This window comes from Pongo pygmaeus, chromosome 2 (assembly GCF_028885625.2).
Source record: "Pongo pygmaeus isolate AG05252 chromosome 2, NHGRI_mPonPyg2-v2.0_pri, whole genome shotgun sequence".
Classification (NCBI taxonomy): domain Eukaryota; kingdom Metazoa; phylum Chordata; class Mammalia; order Primates; family Hominidae; genus Pongo; species Pongo pygmaeus.
The window spans coordinates 117,276,007-117,299,868 of NC_085930.1; the positions used below are offsets into that span (position 1 = coordinate 117,276,007).

Genomic DNA, 23,862 nt, shown 5'->3' on the forward strand with positions numbered 1-23,862 from the left:
TGTGATTCTTGGCACTTCTCTTTATGACATTATAAATGAAGGGATGGTGTCTGGATCTTAGATTGCAAAGGATCTGGTACAGGCTGAAGTGGATATGAACCCTTTAAACCACAGTCTTGCTATGACAACAGAAACATACTTCCCTGACTGGAGGCAGGAGTGTGTGTGTGTGCGTGTGTGTGTGTATGTGATGCACATGCATGTACATGTGTATGTATGGGCCTTCCTATGTTTATTTATTATAATGTTGTTGAGGCAGGGGCTGCAGGGTTGCCATACGCTTCTGCATTTTCTTCCCAAGGTATGCTTAACATGTGATAGAATGATACTTGCTTTGTTTCTGTGGTTGAACAATCAGATAGTGTTTGATAAGACTATGGAGAAAACACTTTAACAGGATTTAGCCATATATTTCTCTTCCCTCTATACTTAATAATTGGGTCACAATGTAGACACACACACACACACACACACACACACACACACACCTGCCTGTTTTACTGAGTCCCAGACATATACAAAGGACTGCCCCATTTTATACTACCGGCCCAGTTCTGTCATTTTACAATGTGGTATCCACTGTGGCTGCACAACCAAGAGGACCATTCTAAAGTAGGTCAGTGGAGCATTTCCTGTTATGGCAGCTGAATGATAGTGCAGGATGACATTTTCCAACTGGTCTCCATCTTCTTTGTGTTTATAGCTGCAGCTGTCCTATTCCTGTGGATTCCTAGCCTTTACACACAGAAGTAAGAATGAGTCAAAAGGCAGGCAGCCTCTCAACTCTGTCATGGCTTGGTCTGAACCTTAGGCAGGAAGGCAGGAATCAGCAATATCACAGGCAGGAAAAGGCTTTGCAGCTTCAAGTAAAGAACTCTTAAGTGCATCCAGAAGAGATATGAGAGATTGCTGTGTCTACTTTCTGTCCACCTCAAGCTTCACCCAAATTCCACCTCAGATAATTTCTCCTCCTGTCCTTCTGACCTGGGCAATATTTCTATTTATTCCTGGATGGAACAGGGATAAATATATGAAACACAACTGGTCTCAGAAGAACATGAAAATCTGTATTCAGAATATATGTGCTGTGATATTACTAAATAGTATCAATTTGGTGAACTCTAGGGAATGACTAAAAATATAACAAAAGACCACCTTAAATGATCAGACATTCTCCCCTTTCTGGTCTATTATTTAGTCACTGAAAATATGTTCCTGTGGGTCACTTCTTTCTGCTAAGGTATGATCTGAAAAGGCTCCTAAAATACAAGTCTCTTTTTAGGGGCAGGAAAAACATTACTTTCCTGAAAGATCATCTCCACACAGCGGTTCAAGAAATCACCAAAGCACTTGCAAACATCATGAGCTGTAATTTGAGAGAGACAGCCTCTTTCCTTTGGCTGACTTAAAAAATATTCCCCCCTCCCTGAGTTTGATCATTTAAGACTTCAGTCAATTACTATTAATAGTAAAATAAACAGTTTACAGGAAGGAAGTTCTGTATTTTTTTTCTTACACTGATAAGATAGAGGCAGTGTCTGACAACTTGGCAAATTTTTATTTTCTGGAAAGTTGAATGCATATGAAGACGTTCTCTTGCCACTTGGTCCCTTTCTCATTCTTAATAGTCATGAGATGTTTAAGGATGGAGTGGAGAGGGGAGATAGTATCCATGTCTTTCTAAGATTAGCATATATGTGTGTCTGGAATTGGTGGGTTCTTGGTCTCACTGACTTCAAGAATGAAGCCGCGGACCCTCGTGGTGAGTGTTACAGTTCTTAAAGGCGGCGTGTCCGGAGTTTGTTCCTTCTGGTGTTCGGATGTGTTCAGAGTTTCTTTCTTCTGGTGGGTTCGTGGTCTCGCTGGCTCAGGAGTGAAGCTGCAGACCTTCCCGGTGAGTGTTACAGCTCTTAAGGGCGGCACGTGTGGAGTTGTTCGTTCCTCCCGGTGGGCTCGTGGTCTTGCTGGCTTCAAGAGTGAAGCTGCAGACCTTTGCGGTGAGTGTTACAGCTCATAAAGGCAGTGTGGACCCAAAGAGTGAGCAGTAGCAAGATTTATTGCAAAGAGCGAAAGAACAAAGCTTCCACAGTGTGGAAGGGGACCTGAGCGGGTTGCCACTGCTGGCTGTGGCTGCCTGCTTTTATTCTCTTATTTGGCCCCACCCACATCCTGCTGATTGGTAGAGCCGAGTGGTCTGTTTTGACAGGGCACTGGTTGGTGCGTTTACAATCCCTGAGCTAGACACAAAGGTTCTCCACCTCCCCACCAGATTAGCTAGATACACAGTGTGGACACAAAGGTTCTCCAAGTCCCCACCAGAGTAGCTAGATACAGAGTGTCCATTGGTGCATTCACTAACCCTGAGCTAGACACAGGGTGCTGATTGGTGTGTTTACAAACCTTGAGCTAGATACAGAGTGCCGATTGGTGTATTTACAATCCCCTAGCCAGACATAAAGGTTCTCCACGTCCCCACCAGACTCAGGAGCCCACCTGGCTTCACCCAGTGGATCCCGCACCCGGGCTGCAGGTGGAGCTGCCTGCCAGTCCCGCGCCTTGCGCCCTCACTCCTCAGCCCTTGGGTGGTCGATGGGATTGGGCGCCATGGAGCAGGGAGCGGTGCTCGTCAGGGAGGCTCTGGCCGCACAGGAGCCCACCGGAGCGGGTGGGAGGCTCAGGCATGGCGGGCGGCAGGTCCCCAGCCCTGCCCCGCGGGAAGGCAGCTAAGGCCCGGCGAGAAATTGAGCACAGCAGCTGCTGGCCCAGGTGCTAAGCCCCTCGCTGCCTGGACACTGTAGGGCCTCCCGGCAGCTCCGAGCGCGGGGTCTGCCGAGCCCCCGCCCACCCGGAACTCACGCTGGCCCGCAAGCACCGCGCGCAGCCCCGCGCGCAGCCCCGCGCAGCCCCGCGCGCAGCCCGGGTTCCCGCCCACGCCTCTCCCTCCGCACCTCCCTGCAAGCTGAGGGAGCCGGCTCCGGCCTTGGCCAGCCCAGAAAAGGGCTCCCACAGTGCAGTGGCAGGCTGAAGGGCTCAAGTGCCGCCAAAGTGGGAGCCCAGGCAGAGGAGGCGCCGAGAGCGAGCAAGGGCTGTGAGGACTGCCAGCACGCTGTCACCTCTCATATGCATAGTAAGAAAAACAGATTTAGAGAAATATGTGGTAGTACAATGACCAAAGTCAATGAGATGAACTAGACTCTAACAGTTCCTTTGGCTTCCCAACTTCCACAAACTGGTACCCAAAATGGGGTTCAGATATCCTCCCATTAGCAATTTGGCTTTAGGATATTCCGGTCTGATCACCTGGATAGGAGTCTGGGTGGGATGGCCTTGGAAGGCCAGGGAGAGCACCAGAAGGCTTGTTGAGCCCACCTTGCCCACCTACAACTGAAGTGTCAGTCATGGAAGGAGGCCCCACAGGCCTTTGGCTTATAGTGGCAGGGGCTCCTCCTTTCTGCCACTTTCTAGGTAATGTCTATTCCCCTTTCCTTTGCTACTTCTCAGTCTCTTACTTGAATTTATGGTGATGTCAGACTTGGTGTTCCCAGATATCAGTATAGGGCCCCTCACACAGTTGGTGCTTAGTCCATGTGTGATGGATAAATGATTATTTAAGTTATCTGCAATTCTACCTTCTTAATTCTTGGTATTTTGCTTTATGTATCATAAAAATGATCATAACCATATTTCTGATGATAATATTTCTTGCTGGTTGAACACTCATTCACTCACTTAACAAATTCATACTGGCCAACTATTAAATAGGTGCCGGGCTTAGTGCTAAGGACACTCCAGAGAACACAGAGAACACAGCACACCATGGTGTCTGCCCTCTGGAATTTATGTTGTCACATTTGCGATGTGCCAGTCTATGTGACTGCATTACACAACCTGTCTCCTTTACCCCTTTAGACAATGCCATAAGGAAAGGCACGCCTTGAAAAGTTATACTATATTAAACAAAAGGCAATTATAAATAGCATCTGCTTTTGGTTGGCAATAAAATACAAGAGAATCAGATAGTATGATAAAGGAATCAAAAGAAGAAATTTTAAAAATATGCTGAAATGATGTGTGGGGTATAGGGAAGCAAAAAATAAAATTTCACAATCTAAATCCTTCTTAGAGGCAGTGAAGGACAGACCTGATACTGCAGCTGATTTAATTGCTAACATAAAGCAGCAGTGTCCAGGTCTTTAGGTTTTATAGACTAATATAAAACGCAAGAATGTGCTAGTAACTTCAGTGAGAGCAAAGCAGACAGGGAAACAATGCTAAAGAGTGGATCTGAGTAAAGCCAGCAGAAAGCCCTGAGTTGACCTCCGCTCACCAATCTGCCCCCACCTGCAAGAGACTCATTAGCTAAACAAGTGGGATCCATGGCAATTTGCTCCCTTATGTATTTGCTACTCACGTTTTCTTCTTGAAAAAATATTACTGAAAATAAACTTTGAACAACTGAGAAACAAAACAACAATAAGAGCTTAAGAAAAGGGAAGTTAAGTACAGCTAGAAGAGAAGATTTGAAATATTCCCAACACAAAGAAATGATGAATGTTTGAAGTGACGGATAACTTAAATATCCTGATTTGATCATTAAACACTGTATGCATGTATCAAAATAACACATGTAACTCATAAATAGGTACAATTATTATGTATCTATGAAAGGGAGAGAAAAGAAGAAAAAGAATTGGGAAGTTATATAGTAATAGAATAGAATGGTGGTGAATATTGAGACTGGTTAAAGCTAGAAATATCTAACAAGATGTATAAATCTTGTTATAAAATTTGTATATATCTTAAGATTTATTCTCAATCAAAAGTATGAATTATAAAACACTGAAATAACAATAAAAATCTGAATTGATTTTTAAAATCTGGATTAATCTGCAAAAACAGGAAGGAGAAATACTGTTGCTAGGGAGGTGGGAGTTGAGATGAAAAGTTTGGTAAATTTATCTGAAATCATAGAGGAACAAAATACCATATTTATTTTTACTTTTTAATAATTTGAGAAATGTAGAATAAAGAATGTTTTTTGAAACTCTCAGAGGTAATTATTAGTAGAAGAACATATTATATATCTGCCAAAAGATGAGAAGCTATTAAAAAGAAAGAACACAGAAACCACATGTGAAACACAGTACACACACACAAAATAGAAGGAAACACAAGCTAGAAAGCATGTAAATCATAAGACAGAAGGAAAGCCAAATATTTCACTCATGACAAGAAATGCAAATCCTCTTCTGTTTGAGAATAAAAATTCAGGTTGGGCAAAAAAGAAATCTAAAAACAAATTATGTTTATTTTCAAAAGAAGCACTTACAGAACATGACAAAAAAGGCTGAGTGTAAATGTAGATAAAGGCCTATCAAATAAACATAAAAAAAACTAAGGTGGAAATATTATTATTAAAGTGGAATTAATGACAGAAGCTTTAAATGGGATGGGATGCCACTGGCTGGGTGCAGTGGCTCACACCTGTAATCCCAGGACTTTGGGAGGCCGAGGTAGGTGGATCACCCGAGTTCAGGAGTTTGAAACCAGCCTGGCCAACATGGTGAAACCCCATCTCTCCTAAAAATACAAAAGTTAGCCAGGCTTGGTGGCGGGCACCTGCAATCCCAGCTGCTCGGGAGGCTAAGGCAGGAGAATCGCTTGAACCTGGAAGGTGGAGGTTGCAGTGAGCCAAGATTGTGCCACTGCACTCCAGCCTGGGTGACAGAGTGAGACTCTGGATAGGATGCCATTTTATTTGGGTATGGATATAATTCACAGTGAAGATATCCCTGTTATGACCTTTGTGCACCAAGTATCTTTGCATTAAAATGTGCAACACAAAGGAGAAATCAAGAGAAAGATGACAGATGAGGGAAGAGGGTCTCTGTGTCAGGCTGCCTTTTGGGCAGGTTGGAGCCTTGATATACTTGGGAGTGACTTTTAGAAAAATCAGAAAATTTTTCCATGTTGTTCTTCTATTTTTGCTTAAATTTGCTTCTATTTCTGTTGTTTTTATTTGAAGGCAAACTATTTTTTTTCCCATTTACTAATGACTTTTAAAAATACTCACTGTGTGCCAGGTGTATGCTGTGTAGCTTCAGTGGGAATAGGCACATAAATTAGAGCTGGCTGTATCTTCAAGGAGCTTACCAAAGTCTACACTGTCAATAACATGGAAATTCAGAGGAAATAAGTGATCACCATAGAACTGCAGAAAGCATTTTAATTGGGTCTTGATAGATGTAGGACTGGATTGATAGAGAGATACAGTAGGAAGGAAGGGCATTCAGATGTTCTAGTAGGAAGAGCCAAATGACTAAAAATGGGCCCAGAAAATAGTATTAGGACATTCCATGGAGAAGTGAATACTTGTGGGAGAGCAGTGGGAAATATGGTAACAAGAGCAGGCCTCCTCACTTCCTCTTGTCCTGTCTTCTCTTTTGATGGCAGCTCAAGGATTTTTTAAGATGACATGCAATGCTCCAGAGCACAACAGTATCCCCTAAAGAGTGTCACTTCCATTTCTGTGTGAGACTCTAGGATACGTCCTCCTTGAAGTCTACCAGCATCAATTTTTGCTCAATCTTTGCTGGAAGGATTGTGGTTTACTGTTTCATTTAAGTAATTTTCAATGACAGATTTCTTAAAATACACAGTACTTGGCAGCAGGCATAAAATTTCAGAAAAATAATAGCAGACACTAACTTAAAAGTATGTTGTGGTTTTTTTAGTTGAAAGGTGCTGTGTACAAGCCATATGTTCATGTGTGTCATTTATAATTAATAATCTCTGTGAGAACACTGGATGGACCTTATATTGAAGTCTTAACAACTCTAATGAATCTGCCCTTGTGAGCATTAGAAATTCTCTCTGAATTATGTATATTAAAGAGATACATGCCAAATTGTGTTCAATAGCAGCCAAATGGAATTACGGAAAAGTAGCTGTTGATAGAGAACTCCTTAGTTACAATCCATTTGGCCCACTGCCTCTGTTCTCCACTGAGAACACCTGGGTTGTTTTCAGGATGGCAGGACTTCAAAATGCTAATGTGTGCTGTGAATATCCGAAGGGGGTAGGCTAGACAGCATTTTCCAAGCACATAGTTTATCCTCTCCTCTAATCCACAGAGCCTACATCTTCTTTCTTAATTTTTTTTTAAGAGATGAAGTCTCACTCTGTTGCCCAGGCTGGAGTGCAGTGGTGTGATCATAGCTCATCGTAGCCTCGAACTCCTGGGCTCAAGTGATCCTTCTGCCTTAGCCTCCTGAATAGCTGAGACTACAGGTGTGTGCTACTATGCCTGGCTAACTTTATTCTATTTAATTTTACTCATTTTATTTTTTTTTTAGAGACTGCGTCGGGAGTGGGGGGGTTCACTGTTTTGCCCAGGTTGGTCTTAAGCTCCTAGCCTCAAGCTATCCTCTTACCTTACCCTTCCCAGTAGCTGAGATTACAGGTACAAGCCACTGTGCCAGTGGAGCCTACTTCTGAAACTGCTTTAAGAAACTCCTCTTGTTAGTGTTTTGAACTCTGCCTCACAGTATCATCTGTCATTTTGCACTTGGGACTCCAAGTGAGTTTAAACGTTCTTCCAGATGAGATCTTTTCAACTATTTTAAGATAACAGTTTTCAAAGTCTTTTCCAGGCCAAACATTGCCACCTCCTGCAAACATTCCTTATCTGCTGGGTCACCATCTCCTTAGCATAACTATGTTCCAGCTTTACTTATTTTCACTTAAAATTCCGTGACCAGGCTGGGTGCGGTGGCTCATGCCTATAATTCAAGCACTGTGGGAGGCCGAGGTGGGCAGATCACTTGAGGTCAGGAGTTCAAGACCAGCCTGGCCAACATGTGAAACCCCGTCTCTACTAAAAATACAAAAATTAGCCAGGGACAGTGGCATCTGCCTGTAGTCCCAGCTACTTGGGAGGCTGAGGCAGGAGAATTGCTTGAACCCAGGAGATGGAGGTTGCAGTGAGCTGAGATTGTACCATTGCACTCCAGCCTGGGTGACAGAGCAAGACTCCATCTCAAATAAATAAATAAAATAAAATAAAGTAAAATAAAATAAAATAAAGTAAAATAAAATAAAATAAAATAATAAAATAAAATAAAATAATAAAATATAAAATAAAATTCTGTGACCATAATTAGTAGGATTCTCTCAAGTGCTGAATGTGCAAAGAAGAGAAAGGAACTATTTGCATCTGTTGGACCAGACATTACACTGCATTTTTTGTCCTGTAGTAGTAAAGTAGCAGCAAAGTTCTGGACACCAGAGATTAATAATTGCATTGGGCAAACTACTGAGTTCTGGGTGCTGCATTTTAAAATGGAAACATACTATGGCCCAAAGGAGAGGATCTATGTGAAACATTAAAAATAGAAGTTTTAGAGAGCATTTGCATTTTATTATTTACAAGCTGTACAGCTCCTAAAACAACTTCAATTAAATGATGGACAGAACCTCAGAGATGCAATTTCATTCTAAGAATACCCAGAGTTGACATTTACTTTTTAATATTCCCCTTGATCTTTGTTTGGCCTTTCTTGCCAAGAGACAACTTCATCGATGAGCAAACATTGCTTTGTCTTTTTAGTTCAATGTCTTTATGTATGTGTGTGTGTGTGTGGTGTGTATACATATATATAGTTTTTCCATTCAAGGTTTGATTAATGACTTATGGCTTTGTTGAGCAATGGGATGAGGTCAGAATAGATCAGAAAACAACCTAATGGTCAAACAACAGCCCAGCAGGAAAGTCTGGGACTCAGTGTAATGTATTATTTTCTCATGATATATTATTCATTATAATGGCAATATAATGTTTTAGGTACAGCAATTGCAAGGTTCATCTGCATTTTAAATTTGTTCCTAGTGGGGAGTGTTTTATACTTCATCTTGTAGCATTAAAGTATGTTTACAGATATGGTGGACCCTTGTCCTGATCTTATTTATCATTCTAGTGCTGTGAGTGTTGGCAGCCAATGACTCACAGATGCCCCCCTTTTTTTTCCAGGGAGCTGTCCTTGGCCAAGAGGGATGCTCCTTGCCTGGAATGCTGCACTCTCACTACTTCCTGGGGGCAGACATAGCCAATGACTGAGGGACAGAAATGTACAAAGGCTAGTCCTTTGTCTGAAGGTAGGACCACTCGGTGGAATCAGTCTGACGCAGATTCCAGCTGAGACCACACCCTTGCTTAGCTACTTCCCCTGCCTCTCCTGCTTATTTGACTCTCCTTCTGCTGAGGGCACTCCCCAAAACAAATCCCTTTCATAAGACACCCCATCTCAGGCCCTGCTTCTAGGGATGCTTTGCTAAGACATTGTCATTATTATTTTCCCCAATGGATGCCAGTTATGGAAGTGAATGATTTTTTGTGTAGCAACTGTATAAAGAAACTTTAAATTTTAGGCAATGAAATACAGCTTTTGAAATATCTGTTTAGGAAATATGATTCCATTTAATATGCTGTGTCTTCTAAGTGAATTTCAATTAAAAACATTTAGTTAATTTAAAAATAGTTTTTGAAACAAGATATCTGGCAATAAACAGAATGGAGTCCCTTAGAAACATCTCCTTATTTGATGAAGTAGACTCATGCACTGAGTTAGTTATATTAATAGTACATGTTGACTTGTTGAAGTCTTTGAAATTTCAATGAGATGCAGATTATCACACAGATTTAATGCTTTCCTGAAATGAGTCATTGTAGACAGTTAATTCAATGTAAGATAGAATGCCATAAATGGAGTACATTTAGGTGATACACAGTGAAGCTGAGTTCTCCCACCCCTAACTCTCATTGTCAAGGCCTAAGAGTGGATCTGCTTGGTGGAGGAAGTATGTTCCTCTAGCCAAGTACAAGAGACAGCTCAGAATTCTCTTAGACTAAGACTCAGTATGGAGTCCTGGTGACTCAAAGGCAGGGGCATTCAGCACTGAAGCTGACAGACACACCTAACTGCCTATTTCTCTCATGTCTCCATGAAGAGCTGGGTTGATCATCTTTGGCTTGCTTAGGTGACCAAAGTTTCTGGGAAGGGATAGCTTAAGAGGTGATCATAAAGGGTAGCAATGTGTTGAAGGCAAGGTTAGGTTAGCTGGAGGGCATGCCACGGTGCCTGCTTAACACTACAGGTCTGAGAGCCTGGTAAGTAGCAGTTTCAGGCATCAAGTCCAAGGGCAAGGGCCTAGCTGGCAATAAGAAGCTAAGGAAATTGGAAATGGATGGGCAGTGAATGAGACTGGGGTCCTGGTCTACTTTTATTGATCAGGGATCTTATGGCAAAGGTGTGGGCTTTCCATCTTCAAGGCACAGGTGTTGGGAAGGAACAAATGTGAGTCCTTGTAAACTGAACTGTGAGTGTACACGGAGAGTGTCAGGTTCATTTTATTTTTAAAGAAGTATCTGTCAGCTGGAAAGTGCATAGATGAGGTTTGATTCTTCTTGGCTATCATTATATAGCCTTTGGTTCCCAGTAGAAAGGAAAAAACAAACAGCTTTAATATCTTTTCTGAGATGTCATTCTAAGGGGATAATAGCAGGTAGTCTTTCCCTAAAATCTAGAATATGAGGATAACCTGTGGCTTGAAGGAAAGAAATCTTTAGGTAATCTGTGTGGAGACAGAACGCTATGTCTGAAGGGTCAAGAAAGAGAGAGAGGCATATCAATTGTGCTCTATTATCAGATAATTAAAATGCCCTATGTATTGTTTTAGGAAGTTAGAGCATACACCAGCCCCTACTTCATCTCCATTTCTTTTCCTCTTCTCACCTCCTTCCTCCTGCCTTTTCTTTCTCTCCCTTTCCTTTCTGCTCCATATCCCCTTTCTAAACCCCTTTGTTCTTTCCTGAAAGGAGCCTAATATTTGGTATATTTTGTTTCTGTCCTTGAAAAGAGCAGTGAGACTTGTTGATTCTTTTTTTTTCTTTCTTTATAAAGATAAAATGGCAGCTGCAACGTAAATTTATTTCTGACAAGAGAAAAGTGCAGTGCAATTCTCTTTAGCATAGGACATTTTTTTTTAGTGATATTCAAAATAGAGTCTTTCAAAATTGTTGTTGTACTTGAGGTGTACCTAGAATCCTCTTTAGGGTAATGACTATGACATTCCTCAGAGGTGAACTCATTTCTGTTACTCATTTTTAAAAACACATCCTCTGTCTTTTCACACTCATCACAATGAGATCTAAAATAGAGGCTCATCATCACCTATTTAAGGGTTATTTATGAATAACACTGCCTTGAAAAGGCCTGGTGGAAATGTGTGTGGAAATTGAAAGTGACACAGATTCAGAAGCCAGGCAGGCACAGAAACTAAGTTAGAGGCTGAAGTGTCTAAGTATTGTTGAGCATGAGATGTGATGAGACCCTCCACCGCCCCCGGCCCAGCAACCCCAAGCTGACATTCAGATGCTAGGCATTAAGTCCATATGGAGATGTGAAGTAGAAGGGTGGGAGCTCCAAGACTTAGCAGACTCTACCAAACAAAAAAAGATCAGTAATCCAGAGGGCATCCTAAATGGTAGATTACATACTGAGCCCATTCTCCACCCCTCCCTGTATCCAAGCCCATTGCCAGGTGGCTTGCAGTCCTTGCTACTAGAGATGGCAGGTAGGGGCTAGGGGGTTGCCCCTGCCTTGGCTATGGATTTGGCCACATAACTTAATTTAGCTAACTAAATGCCAGTAGACTAAGTCACAGTGTGCCACCTCCGGCCCAAGGCCTTAAGAGGCTTTGCATGCTCCCAGTTGTCCCCGCCATGAGAAGTGCATGATGTAGCTAGCCCACCGGTTCAAGGAGAGGGCAGGAGATAATGAGTAGAGAGAAGATGCAATAACAAAGCTGAGTCTGGATCAGCCAAATCTCAGCTGATCTGAAGATGCCTGAGTGAGAGTAAAACATGGCCATTTTTAAAGAACTTCTAAACTTTTCAGCACTTTAAAACTACTTTTTAGGTGGCTTTTAGGCAACTTTCTGGTGGAAATCTTTGACTGATACAAGCACTGTTCCTAAATGTGGCCATTTAAAGGAAGAAAATGAGTCATAGGGACTAGAAAATGAGAACATGAGTACATAAAGGTTTTCTGAAAACGAGAACATGAGTACATAAAGGTTTTCTGAAAACGAGAACAAGCCTTGTGTGTGATTGTAAGAAGGGTTAATATTGCCCACCATTTTGAATATCCTACCGCTTAACTGAGCCTTGGCAAAGGGTGAGGAGAACTGCAGAACCCTGACTTCCAGGCCATATTGGATGTCACTGATATGACCATGCACATATGACAGACATTGGCTTTTTTTTGGGGAAGCAACAAACATTCCAGGTCTCACTTGTTGCCCATATGCAGTGACAGGCTGATGCAGGTGTTCAAAGACCCAGACCTCGAGCCTCAATGCAAGAACACGCTAAAGGACTTTAGGGATCTACAGGGGATCAGCTGAAGTCCTGATTACAACTATATCACAACCCAACTTCTCCCACTACCCAGTGCTGCTTCCCTTACCTTCTCACAAATATTGTTCCCCAAAGCACTCCTGAATGATCTTCCCACATGTAAATCTCTGAGGCCTAGCATCTGTCCGTAGGTACCTGGACCCGTGGCATACCACTCTCACTCAGCTTTCCGGGGGTGCTGGGATCTGGAGAAAGGGGTGGGAGGCCTTACCCACTATCATGTGGTTGCAGACTTCACAGAAAGTGGGCTTCTTGAAGATGTATTCCTGAAAGGCATGAGCCTTGCCACCTGGATGCAGGCCAGCCCTGGCGGGTGTGGACGTCAGGCTTCCTGGAGCAGGGAGTGGGCTGGAGCTGGGGCTGATCTCAGCCACCATGTGTGCTTGCAGTTTCGTGTCTTCGCTGTTGGTTCGCTGGAAGAAGTTGTCAGCACTTTTGCTCCGTAAACTCTTGGTCTTGAAAGAAAGTGATCGTTTTAGTTTCTGGAGCTGCAATGCAATGACAGAACAGTCTCTCTTATGATCAACGGATCAAGCAGACCTAGGCTGTGGGGGTAAGGTCTGCTGTGTGCACTACACAGTCCCCACTGACACCCTCAGTCTTGAGGAGGCTCATAAATGTCCCTGTGTGGGTGGGGTGATGGCAGTGCCTAGTAAAGAGGGAATTTCCCCCGCCCCTGCCACTAAGCCAGATGAGCAGAAAGAGGTCCTATTTTGCCTTTGATTCTGCCCCTGCTCCTCCTCCCCTGCCTCCTTAAAGTCCTACCAGTGTGCTGTCAAAGTGTCCCGCCACATTGGATTTTGATATAATTTGCCTTTTGAATTTGAATCATTGGAAATATTAAGTATACAAACTCATGGGCTCAAAGGCTACATGTGTAAAGCTGGCCTTTCTCTCTTATGATCACTTAACAGCCACTTGTCTCTGCACACAGCAAAGCAGAAGAGTCTATTGTCTGGCTCAAAATCAATCTCGCTGAACTATCCACAGAGCACAAACCAGGAACTCTCAAGTCTGCTTGGGTCTGAAGCATATGGATAAGTAACCTGTGTGTGTGTGTGTGTGTGTGTGTCTGTGTGTGTGTAGGACATAGGACATATTGTATTATCCTTTTGACTTTCTCTGCTCTTCCTGCTGCCCTCCCTCTTGTTTTGGCCATGACAAACTAGACCATTTCTCCTTTGCCTCTGGGACTTATGAAAAGGCACCAAAACAGGTTTGGAAAAGCACAAGATTCTGACAGGTCTGGGTTTGAGTTTAATCTACCCCTCTATTCTGGCTCCAGGAACTGGAAGATTCCAGACTCTGATGACAGCTTGCACCATGGTGCACCTTGCTCTGTCCATCCCCACAGTGGCCTTTTAAAAGTCTCTCCTATTTACTCTGTTTTCTCATCCCTAGTCCTTAGTACGTAGTTTTTCTTTTCACCCAGCAACAAGTCACTTCACCTTTAAGGTGGTTTCTTTTTGTAATTGAATATCCATGGGAGTTCTTTCTGTTGCCTGGAATAAACATGTATGGCCTAAAGCTGCAGAAAAAAAATGCTCAGATATCAAACTAAAAAGCTTCTACACAGCAAAGGAAACTGGAAGAAGCTGTCAGCACTTTTGCTCCGTAAACTCTTGGTCTTGAAAGAAAGTGATCATTTTAGTTTCTGGAGCTGCAATGCAATGATGGACCAGTCTCTGTTATGATCAATGGATCATGCAGATCCAGGCTGTGGGGGTGAGATCTGCTGTGTGCATGGCACTATCCCCACTGACACAGAGTGAAGAGACAACTTATAGAATGGGAAAAAGTATTTGCACAATATGCATCAGACAGGAGATTAATATCTAGAATATACAAGAAACTCAAGCATCTCAATGGCAAAAAAAAAAAAACCTCCAAACAATCCAATTTAAAAATGAGAAATGATCTGAACAGACATTTCTCAAAAGAAGACATACAAATGGCTGACAAATATATTTAAAAAGTTCAACATCACTAATCATCAGGGAAATGCAAATCAAAACCACAGTGAAGCATCATCTCACCCCAGTTACAACAGCTATTATCAAAAAGACAAAAATAACAAATGCAGAGAAAAGGGAACTCACAGACATTTTGTTTGTGGGAATGTAAACTAGTACAACCACTATGAAGAACAGTATGGGCGTTCCTCAAAAAGCTACAAATAGAACTACCATGTAATTCAGCAATCCCACTGCTGGGAATTTATCTAAAGGAAAGGGAATCATTATACTGAGGAGACATCTGCACCCCCACGTTAATTGTAGCACTATTCACAATAGCCAAGATATGGAGTCAATCTATGGGTCCAACAACACAATGAATGGATAAAGGAAATATGGTACGTGTACATGATGAAATACTATTCAGCCATAAAAAAGAATGAAACTCTGTCATTTGTGGCAACATGGATGGGACAGGAGGACATTATGTTAAATAAAATAAGCCAGGAAAAGAAAGTTAAATGCTGCATGTGCTCACTCATATGTGGAAGCTAAAAAAAGTTGATCTCGTAGAAGTTAAAAGTAGAACAGAGGATACTAGAGACTGGGAAGGGCAGGGAGAAGGGAGGATAGGGAGAGATTTTTTACTAAAAAATGACAGCTAGATAGGAAGAATAAGTTCTAGTGCTCTATAGCACTGTAGAATAAGTATAGTTAACAACAATACATTATATAGTTTCAAATAGCTAGAAGGAGGATACTTTTGAATGTTCCCAACACAAAAAAATGATAAATGTTTGATGTTATGGATATGCTAATTACCCTGATGTGATCACTATACATGTGTTGCAAAATCACTATGTACTCCATAAATAGGTACAATTATTTTATGTCAATTAAAAATAAAATCATAAAAGTAATTTAAAAAGAGAAAAAGAAACAAATGGTGCTCAGTACTCTTGTCTAATAAGGGTCTCCATAAGTGTGGTCAGACTCCCCCTACACAATATATCAGACAAGTTTATACGGCCTTGCCAAGCCCAACCAGCTCTGTCTTAACCCCGTAAGTTCCACTTCAAAAGTCCAGGAAGATATGGTGGTCATTAGTGTTTGGGGTAGACTACAAAAAGACTGCAGTTCTCTCCCCTTTCCCTTATCCATGCACTTTGCAAGTGAATTTGCATCTCAATCTATCAAAAGGAGCCTAGTTTCCCACTCCTTGAATATTGTTGGTTTCTGAAATTTGACCAATAGAAGGCAGCAGAAGCAATTTTAAGGCAGTTCCAAGCCCAGGCCTTAAGAGGCCTTGCATGCTTCTTTCCTCCCTCTAGAAACCTACCAAACTGCCCAATGTAGCCTGAAGGATTATGAGACACATGGTCCAGTCAATTCCCTGCCACTCTAGGATAGAGTCCAGAAGCAGAGCCACCCTGCTGTCCTGCAGGCATAAGGGAGCCTAGATGAGACCAGAAGTGCTGTCCAGCTGAGTCCTTGTCAAATTGTCAACCCACACACTCTTCAACTAAAAAGATGACTGGTGTTCTAAGTCATTAAATTGGGTATCTATTGTGTGTACACAGCAATAGATAACCGGTACAATGCTGTTCTCCGCACCCTCCTGCATGTTATGCATGTGGTGGGATTGTACTTATTTGCCCTCCTGAAGTCAGGTGTGGTTGTGTGAAGCCAGCTCTTCACTTCAGGGAGCCATACAAAAAAGAGGCCCTGCAAAGCCCTCTGAAAAGCCCCACTAGGGCTGCTAATAGGACATCATCAGCTAGCAAAGGCTATCCACAGAAGCTGTAACAACCTGCAGAAAGGTCAGAAAGAGTGGGCCAGCTAAGACTTTTGTCCCTTTCCCTCTGCCCTATGGCTCAAACTAACGGAGGAGTCAGAACTGCCAAAGAAGGGGGAAGAGGGAGGTGTCCCTGAGTTATTGTGGAGTTGCTTGTTGCTGAGGCATAAGCTAGTGTATCCTGATGGATACAGGGCAGTGAGTCCTGTGTCCTTGGGAGCATAGCATTGATTTTGAAGAGGACACCTCATCTCTGAAAAAGCTAAATGAGAGGGGGCTATGAGACAATCATTCATTGAGATTGAGCCACTTTGAGGTGAGGACCTGGATGCAGCAAAGGAGCAGTACAGACCCTCTTCACTTCAAGTCCTTCAGGCTATAAACTGGACTGATGCTGGAGGAAGGGAGGCTTACACAGGAGGTGAGACTGAAGTTTTATTTTAGAAGGACATTTAATACATTAAAGTGAACAGGAAGGTAAAGAATCTGCCAAGGTTTTGTCATGGGATGTGCAACCCAGGGAGAGGTTTATCAAAGTAAACACTATCACACAGAAAAATCAAAATCATTTACTGTTTGCTCCCTACTGAGTTCAGATGATTCAATAAATTGACTACTCATGTCTCAAAATCAGAATAACACCCACCCTGTCGTGAAGGACACAGAGGATAATGTGTGGGAGAGCCCTCTGAGAACTCCACAGGATATAAGTGGATGGTGGATGATGGGGGACAAAAGTGGGGAACCAAGGAGCTGGGAATACGGAGCTGAGCTAACTGCTTCACCAGGCGACCTATCTTAATCCTCCCAACCATTCGGTGAAGATGCGATTTTACCCCTGGAGAAATGGAAGCTGAGGGTGGTTAAGAAACTTGCCTAAGGTCACACAGATTCTGTGAATCAAGACCAGGGTTCAAATTGAATCTGCCTTCCTCCAATCCCCATCCCCATGCTCTTTCCACTGCTGGTGAGTCTTTAGGGGATAGATGGAGGGATAGAGGAGAGTTATCCCCCACCTCCAGGGAGATGACACTACTTCTGGCCATCAGTGAGGATGTGGAGCAGGAAAGCAAATTTGCTTTTTGGGGAACTATTTCTTTCATTTTATATATTTCAAATTTCTAAAAAATGATAAAAGAGCATGTCTTGTTTATCAAAGGAAAGCATCAAATGTCACTGCATGGCCTCTGCTGCCAGGACAGGGAAAGTGACGGGGAGGTTGCTTACACACATCCAGTCTTGTCTCCCTCCTGTGCTCAGGTGCTTTACTTCTCCTTTCAAACCCTTCGTCATATGTGGTGTGGTGTTCTGTGTTCCCTGGAAGTTTATGTATGATGTTCAAGTATGATACTAGGAAACCTGCCACATTTTTCTTGCTCTGGGTGATGTGGCTTGGAAATTGTATGAAGCCATCGGACCCTGCCTGCCTCTAGAGCTGGAGAATTTGTTTTGGAAGTCAATGTGACTTGTTCAAGTGGAAATCTTAAGAGAAATACCTATAAGTTAAATTGAACCCTAGACATGAGCTCAAAGGAACATGCTTTCTCTAATTATCCCTAAAAGAGCAGAGGCCAGATGAGAACATACGAAATGCAGAAATAGAAGCAAACCCTGATAATCACAGATGTCACAAAATGATTAGCTTCCATGTACCACTGCCATGGCCCAGCTCCATTTTATTTATAATAATAATGGTAAAAGAAACAGATATTCTTCAGAACCTTACCATGTGCTTGAAACTACTCTATATCATTTACTTCATGTAATCATCCTAGCAACCTTGTGGATAGGGGATCATTCATTCATTAAATAATTCATTCAGGCTGGGTGTGGTGGCTCACACCTGTAATCCCAGCACTTAGGGAGGCGGGTGGATCACCTGAGGTCGGGAGTTCGAGACCAGCCTGACCAACATGGAGAAACCCTGTCTCTACTAAAAATACAAAATTAGCCAGGCGTGGTGGCGCATGCCTGTAATCCCAGCTACTCGGGAGGCTGAGGCAGGAGAATTGCTTGAACCTGAGAGGTGAGGTTGCGGTGAACCAAGATCACACCATTGCACTCCAGCCTGGGAAAACTCCATCTAAATAATAATAATAATAATAATAACAATAATAATAATAATGTCAATGAATATCATGGGTACTGCTCTGAGCTAGGCATAGACCTTGATTTGGGGGCTACGGCAGTAAAAAAAGGATTAAAACCTTCCTTTTAAGGTTTTAAGGTCTAGTGGGTGGAGATAGACTATAGGTAGATAATCAAAGTGGTAAATAATATAAATTTGGACAGGGAGAGGGGGTACAAAGGAAAATAAGGCCAGAGTTGGGCATTAGAAGGTGACAAGGAAGGCTTCTATGACCGGTGACAGTGGAACAGAGACATGAAGTAAGCAGTGACTGTTTGAGCTATACTGGAGAAGAGCATTGTGGGCAGTGGAAAAATCTAGAGCTGAGGCCCCAACAAGAGATCAAGGGAAGGGTATCTGAGAAGCACTGGGAGGTCGGCATGTCTGGTTAAGAACAATGAGGGAAAGAAAGAGCAGAGATGTCAAGGCTAGCTTCTTGCTGGACCTTGTAGGTCATGGCACGGGCTTTGGAATTTATCCTAAGGGTGATGGTTTTGAACAGGGAAGTGACAGGCTCTGACTTTTATTTAAAAGGGTCACTCTAGCAGCTGTGTGGAATACCAACTGTAGGAGGGCAAGATGGAAACAGGGAGACAAGTTGGGAGAGGAGACTCTTGCGATAATCCTGATCAGAAGTAATTTTAGCTTGTATAGTTATGGTAAGATATGGCTGAATTTGGAGTTGAGTTTTGAATAAGTTTGAAATGCTTATTTGGAATTCAAGTGGCGTTGCCAGTTAGGCAGCTGGATATATGATTCTGGGATTCCAGGGAAAGGTCCAAACTGGAGTAATACCTTGGGAGTAATTAGCATATTGATGGTATTTAAAACCATGAGACTAGATGAGATCACTACATAGGCAGTGAGTGCAGACATGGAGGAGAAGTGATCTGAGGACAGAGCTCTGGGGCATTCCAGTATTTAGAGGACAAGAAGATTGGTAAGGACAAGCAAAGGAACTTGAGAAGGAGAGGCTGGTGAGGAAGGAGAAGACTCAAAGAGAGGAGTGTGTTAGAAGCTGAGTGAAGAAAATGATTCAAAGAAGAGAGAATAGCCAAAAGCATGAAATGAATCTTAAATAATAACGTCAAGTAAGGCGAGGTTTAGGAATTGGTTATTGTATTTGGTAAAGGGAATGTCTTTGGAGGCCCTTAATAGTAGCAGATTCAGTGAAGTGGTGAGTGTGAAAACCTAACTGAGGAGGTTTCAGGAGAGGATGGCTGGAAGAAAAGTGAGCAGAGGTAGTGAACATGGACAGTTGTTTTGAGAAGCTTTGCTATAAAGAAGATTAGTGAAAAGAGGCAATATCTGAAGGGAAATGTAGCATCCAGGGAGTTTTTTTTTTGGTCATGTTTTGTTTAAATACAGGAGCTTACTCCAGCATGTGTTAAATCTGATGATGCATAAGAGAGAAAGGGTCATGCTGGAGCCATGTCCGTGGGTAGTTGAGAAGAAGGGTTTCCTTTAGATTGGAGTGAGGCAGGCCACCATAAGGAGAAAGATGGAGAAGAGTTGGTGGAATTGGTATTGGCTGGATGTGGCTTTTCTCTTTTGATTGCTTCTATATTCTCAGTGAATAAAGAAAAAAGTCTGTCTCCTGAGTCAGAGACAATGGGAGGTGGAGGGAGGAGGTGTCCAAAGTTGAAAGGGAGATGTGGAATAACCATTTCAGAGACAGGGGAGGGTGAATGGACTAGAGTAATGCACAGTGGTAGGATGGGAAGGTAGCTCAGAGGGTCCATTTTAGGTTATTTCTTCATTTTACAGATGAGAAAACAGAAAAATGGCAACTTGCCCAAAGTTAAATGGCTAGCAAGTTGCAGAATGAAGATCTGCATACAGATCTCTCTGTCTCCAAAGCTCTTAAAGCCAAATGGACTTTCATAAGGTATCCCACCCTTGATGTGCTCTTAGTAAAATTTCTCTGCTTAGTGTGTTTTGTTTTCTGGTGCCTGCTGGAATTTCAGCAATAATCGATGTGGTTGCCAGGTTGAGCAACACTACTTATATGGCAATTAGTCAGGGAATGCAGAAACTGGGAGTCATGAGAGCACTGGAACACAAAGAATTGCAGCCTGAAGGTGAATGTAATAGCAGGTGTATTGATTTACCAGTCTGTTCCGCAGCGGCACATCAAGTTAATTAACCAGTGTGCACTTGATTATTTCTGCCAGGATCTAAAGTCCACGCTATATGGGAAAGGGGTGGTTCTGATACAAAGAGTCTGCCCACACAGGCAGTAAATTAGGAGGCACAGTCACCGTATCAGCTCAGTTTCCTGCCCATTGACATTTAACCATAAAGTCAGTTGCCACTATACAGACATTTCCTTGGCTATTTAACACTGTACCAATAATGCACTGGCTTTTACTTCTGAGTTGAAACGAAGTCATCAGGGAACCTTTGACAAGCGAATGTTTCCTCCTTGATACTCACATGTGGTCTACATCTTTGATTTTTAAATGGGCATTTTTTCTTTTTTACGTTTTAACTTTTCTAAAATAGTTATGCCTTGTTCATTGAATAAAGAGCATTGAAATGCTCATTATTTTCATTTTTCTGAGAAGATATTAAACCATTAAATGATGACATCTAAGAATTGAGGAAATACCTGTCATATTATGGCCTAATAGCCCTCGTGCATTGACTCTCGAAGCCAGCTCCCTTCACACTCCAGCTGCCATGCAGATTCTCCTCATCTATTCCAAGTTTGGCTGATGGTGTAGTTTGTCAAAGCACTTTCTACATTCACCCCTAACATTTTACATGTGAACTCAATGGGCAGAGAGTGAGCATTGGGGGTCTTTAGAAATGTAGTGTTTAGTATGAGGATTAAATTTCTCACCAACAGTTTTACCCCACTCACAGCTTGATTTCTTTTACGGCAAGTACAATACATTCCAGGTGCTGATTTGCTTTAGTTTCGATGGTAACTTCAAAGTTGAAATATTCTTCTTACATCTACCTGGCTCTGTCATAGCCAGCTCCAAAAACCAGTTATTAATGACTATATTGGTAAAGCAACAGTTATTAGATATGATTGATTGCATGCTCTGCCACTGTTGAAATGTATGGTCTTGGGAAAGTCTCTCAAGCTCCTTGGCTTAGGTTCTACCAGTAAATATAGAGGATGAGCTCAGTGGCTGCAAAGTTCCCTTCCAGCTCTGAGAAGTCAGCATGGTGAGAAAATACAAAAGACTTTAAATAGTCTCCACTTTTAGGAAGTCTAAGATCTAATTCTGGAGACAAATAGCAATGCATAAAACTTTCTGAGGGTGACACAAGCCCTATATTTATATTAACAAGTGAAGTTGAGTGTTTTGATCACTGCCTACTCTAATATGTCAGAAACAGGAGCTATCAATGGAGGCTGAAATAGTCAGAGGCATTCTTTCAAACCTTGAAGTATGAATCAATGTTAAAACACATAATTCAACTGTTTAAGTGCTCTGATGGCATCCCTCAGTTGTAGGTTATACCAGGTTCCTTACTGTGGGAAATGGGATCCTTCCTGATGGATTATGGCCATCCACCTGTCCAGTATTATTTCTAGTCATCCCCTCCTGCACCCCATGCACCTAGATATACTAAGAGCAGGCCCCAGTTTTCCAATGATACATAAACCTTAAGTGCCTTGGTTTGTTCTTCCTGGGAGGTCTGTATCTCATTCAGTGTATCTGGAACATGCCTGGTTCACCTAACTTTAACTTCTCTGTGGAGTCTAGCCTGGCCCTCCTTGCAGATGCTTCTGGGCACTCCCTCCTATGTGACCCCCAGTGTGCAGCATGTGTGATATGTTACCACCCTTCCTACCTCCTGCTCTGGAGCTCTCCTGCAGACCATGAAGCCTCTTCCAACAGGAAGCACAGTGACTGGTACATAGTAATTATATTAATTTACTACCAAGTAGTTATTGTACTCTTATTATACACCAGGCTCTATCCTAAGGACTTTACATGGGTTATCTTTTGATTGTCAAGCTAACCCTATGAGGCAGGTACTATTACTGTCCCTATTTTATGGATAAGGAGAGGGTGGTAGAAAGAAGTTAAATAATGTGCCCAAATCTTATAGATTGAGAAAATGGGACCGAAAGATGTTAAGTGACATGCCCGAGGTCCATAGAAGATGAGATGCTTTGAGATGCTTAATAAAACGACATTTTTTTTTGTTTTGTTTTGAGACGGAGTATCACTCTGTCACCCAGGCTGGAGTGCAGTGGCACAATCTTGGCTCACTGCAACCTCTGCCTCCTGGGTTCAAGAAATTTGCCCTGCCTCGGCCTCCTGAGTAGCTGAGATTACAGGCACCCACTACCACACCCAGCTAATTTTTGTATTTTTAGTAGAGATGGAGTTTCACCATGTTGGCCAGGCTGGTCTTGAACTCCTGAACTCAGGTGATCCACCTGCCTCGGCCTCCCGAAGTGCTGAGATTACAGGTGTGAGCCATCATGCCAGGCCTAAAGCAAAAGTTTTAAGGCTCCCCTTGTGTGCAGAGATAGAGGAGCCTTTCATACCTGAGGAAGAGACACAGGGAAGGTTTTGGGGTCAGAATGGCTTTGTTGCCCTTCCCAGCTCTGCTGGTCTCCAGCAGTGTGAGTGTAGGAAAGTTATTTAACTTCTCTGAGTCCCAAATTCCCCATGCATAAAATAGGAGTAATAATAGGTTCCCTGCAGATTTGTTGTGAGGATTAAATAAAATAAAGCATCTAAAGCATCTGGCAAGGTGCCTGGCACTCAAGGGCTACTTCATAACTCTGACTTCTCAAAATCCCTACCACACCTCTGCCATATCTGGTGAGGCATGTGGATGCCACTGTAACAATACAGGGCGATTGTTATCACCTTCAGAGCTGATTCAAAGATTCCTCTTAGGAAACAGAACTGAATATATGCAGAAGAAATACTTTGAATAGCTACCTGGCTAGGGAAGATGGTTCCAAGGATCAATCTCAATTTAAAAATAATAGCCCTTTTTTCTACTGAATACTGAGAGGAAGTGAAGTTTGCAGATGTAAGGTCTGAACTACAAGATGACAAGCAGTAATAGAAAAGGAGTTAGGGGTGAGGGGAGGCTGCCACGAGGGAGTTGTGCCAGAAAGAGCAGGGAGGAAACAAATTCTGGGGTGGTATGGAGGCAGAGATTTTTGAGTAAGAGAACTACTGACGGAAGTGTGCTTTATAAACCTCTCTCCCTTTTTTTTCGCCTCAAATTCTTCAGTAAATTTAGTACATTGCTCATTGATGTTTTGGGCAAGAGGCCTCCTTTTCAGGGAGAATGAAGAGGTGAGTTCAGAGAGTTAGCACCTGCATTATAATGGATTGTATGGCAAGTTTCAGAGCACGCTCCTCAGATCTGGAATCCTGTCAGAGAGAGCCCCTGCCTGCTCAGGTGGCATTGAGGTTGCAACTGAGAGTATGGGTTCTGAGCCGTCCAGTTCCTCAGGTAGGAGTCATGCCAAGCTGTCTGATGCCATGGCCATCAAGCCCAACACGGGCGGCAGTGG

The 23,862-nt window shown here is 42.6% G+C and overlaps 1 protein-coding gene across 14 annotated transcripts in view; it reads right to left on the bottom strand.

Moving 5' to 3' along the window:
- STAC (SH3 and cysteine rich domain) overlaps nucleotides 1-23,862 on the bottom strand; it is a 165,002-nt gene that overhangs the window by 92,936 nt on the left and 48,204 nt on the right. For 8 of the 14 annotated variants that reach the window (XM_054482944.2, XM_054482949.2, XM_063662052.1 and 5 more), the window contains exon 2: nucleotides 12,687-12,963. In XM_054482944.2, the coding sequence (XP_054338919.1) occupies nucleotides 12,687-12,963 (277 nt within the window). The remainder of the gene's footprint in view (nucleotides 1-12,686; nucleotides 12,964-23,862) is intronic. The other 6 variants (XM_054482945.2, XM_063662053.1, XM_063662058.1 and 3 more) reach the window with 1 other exon arrangement.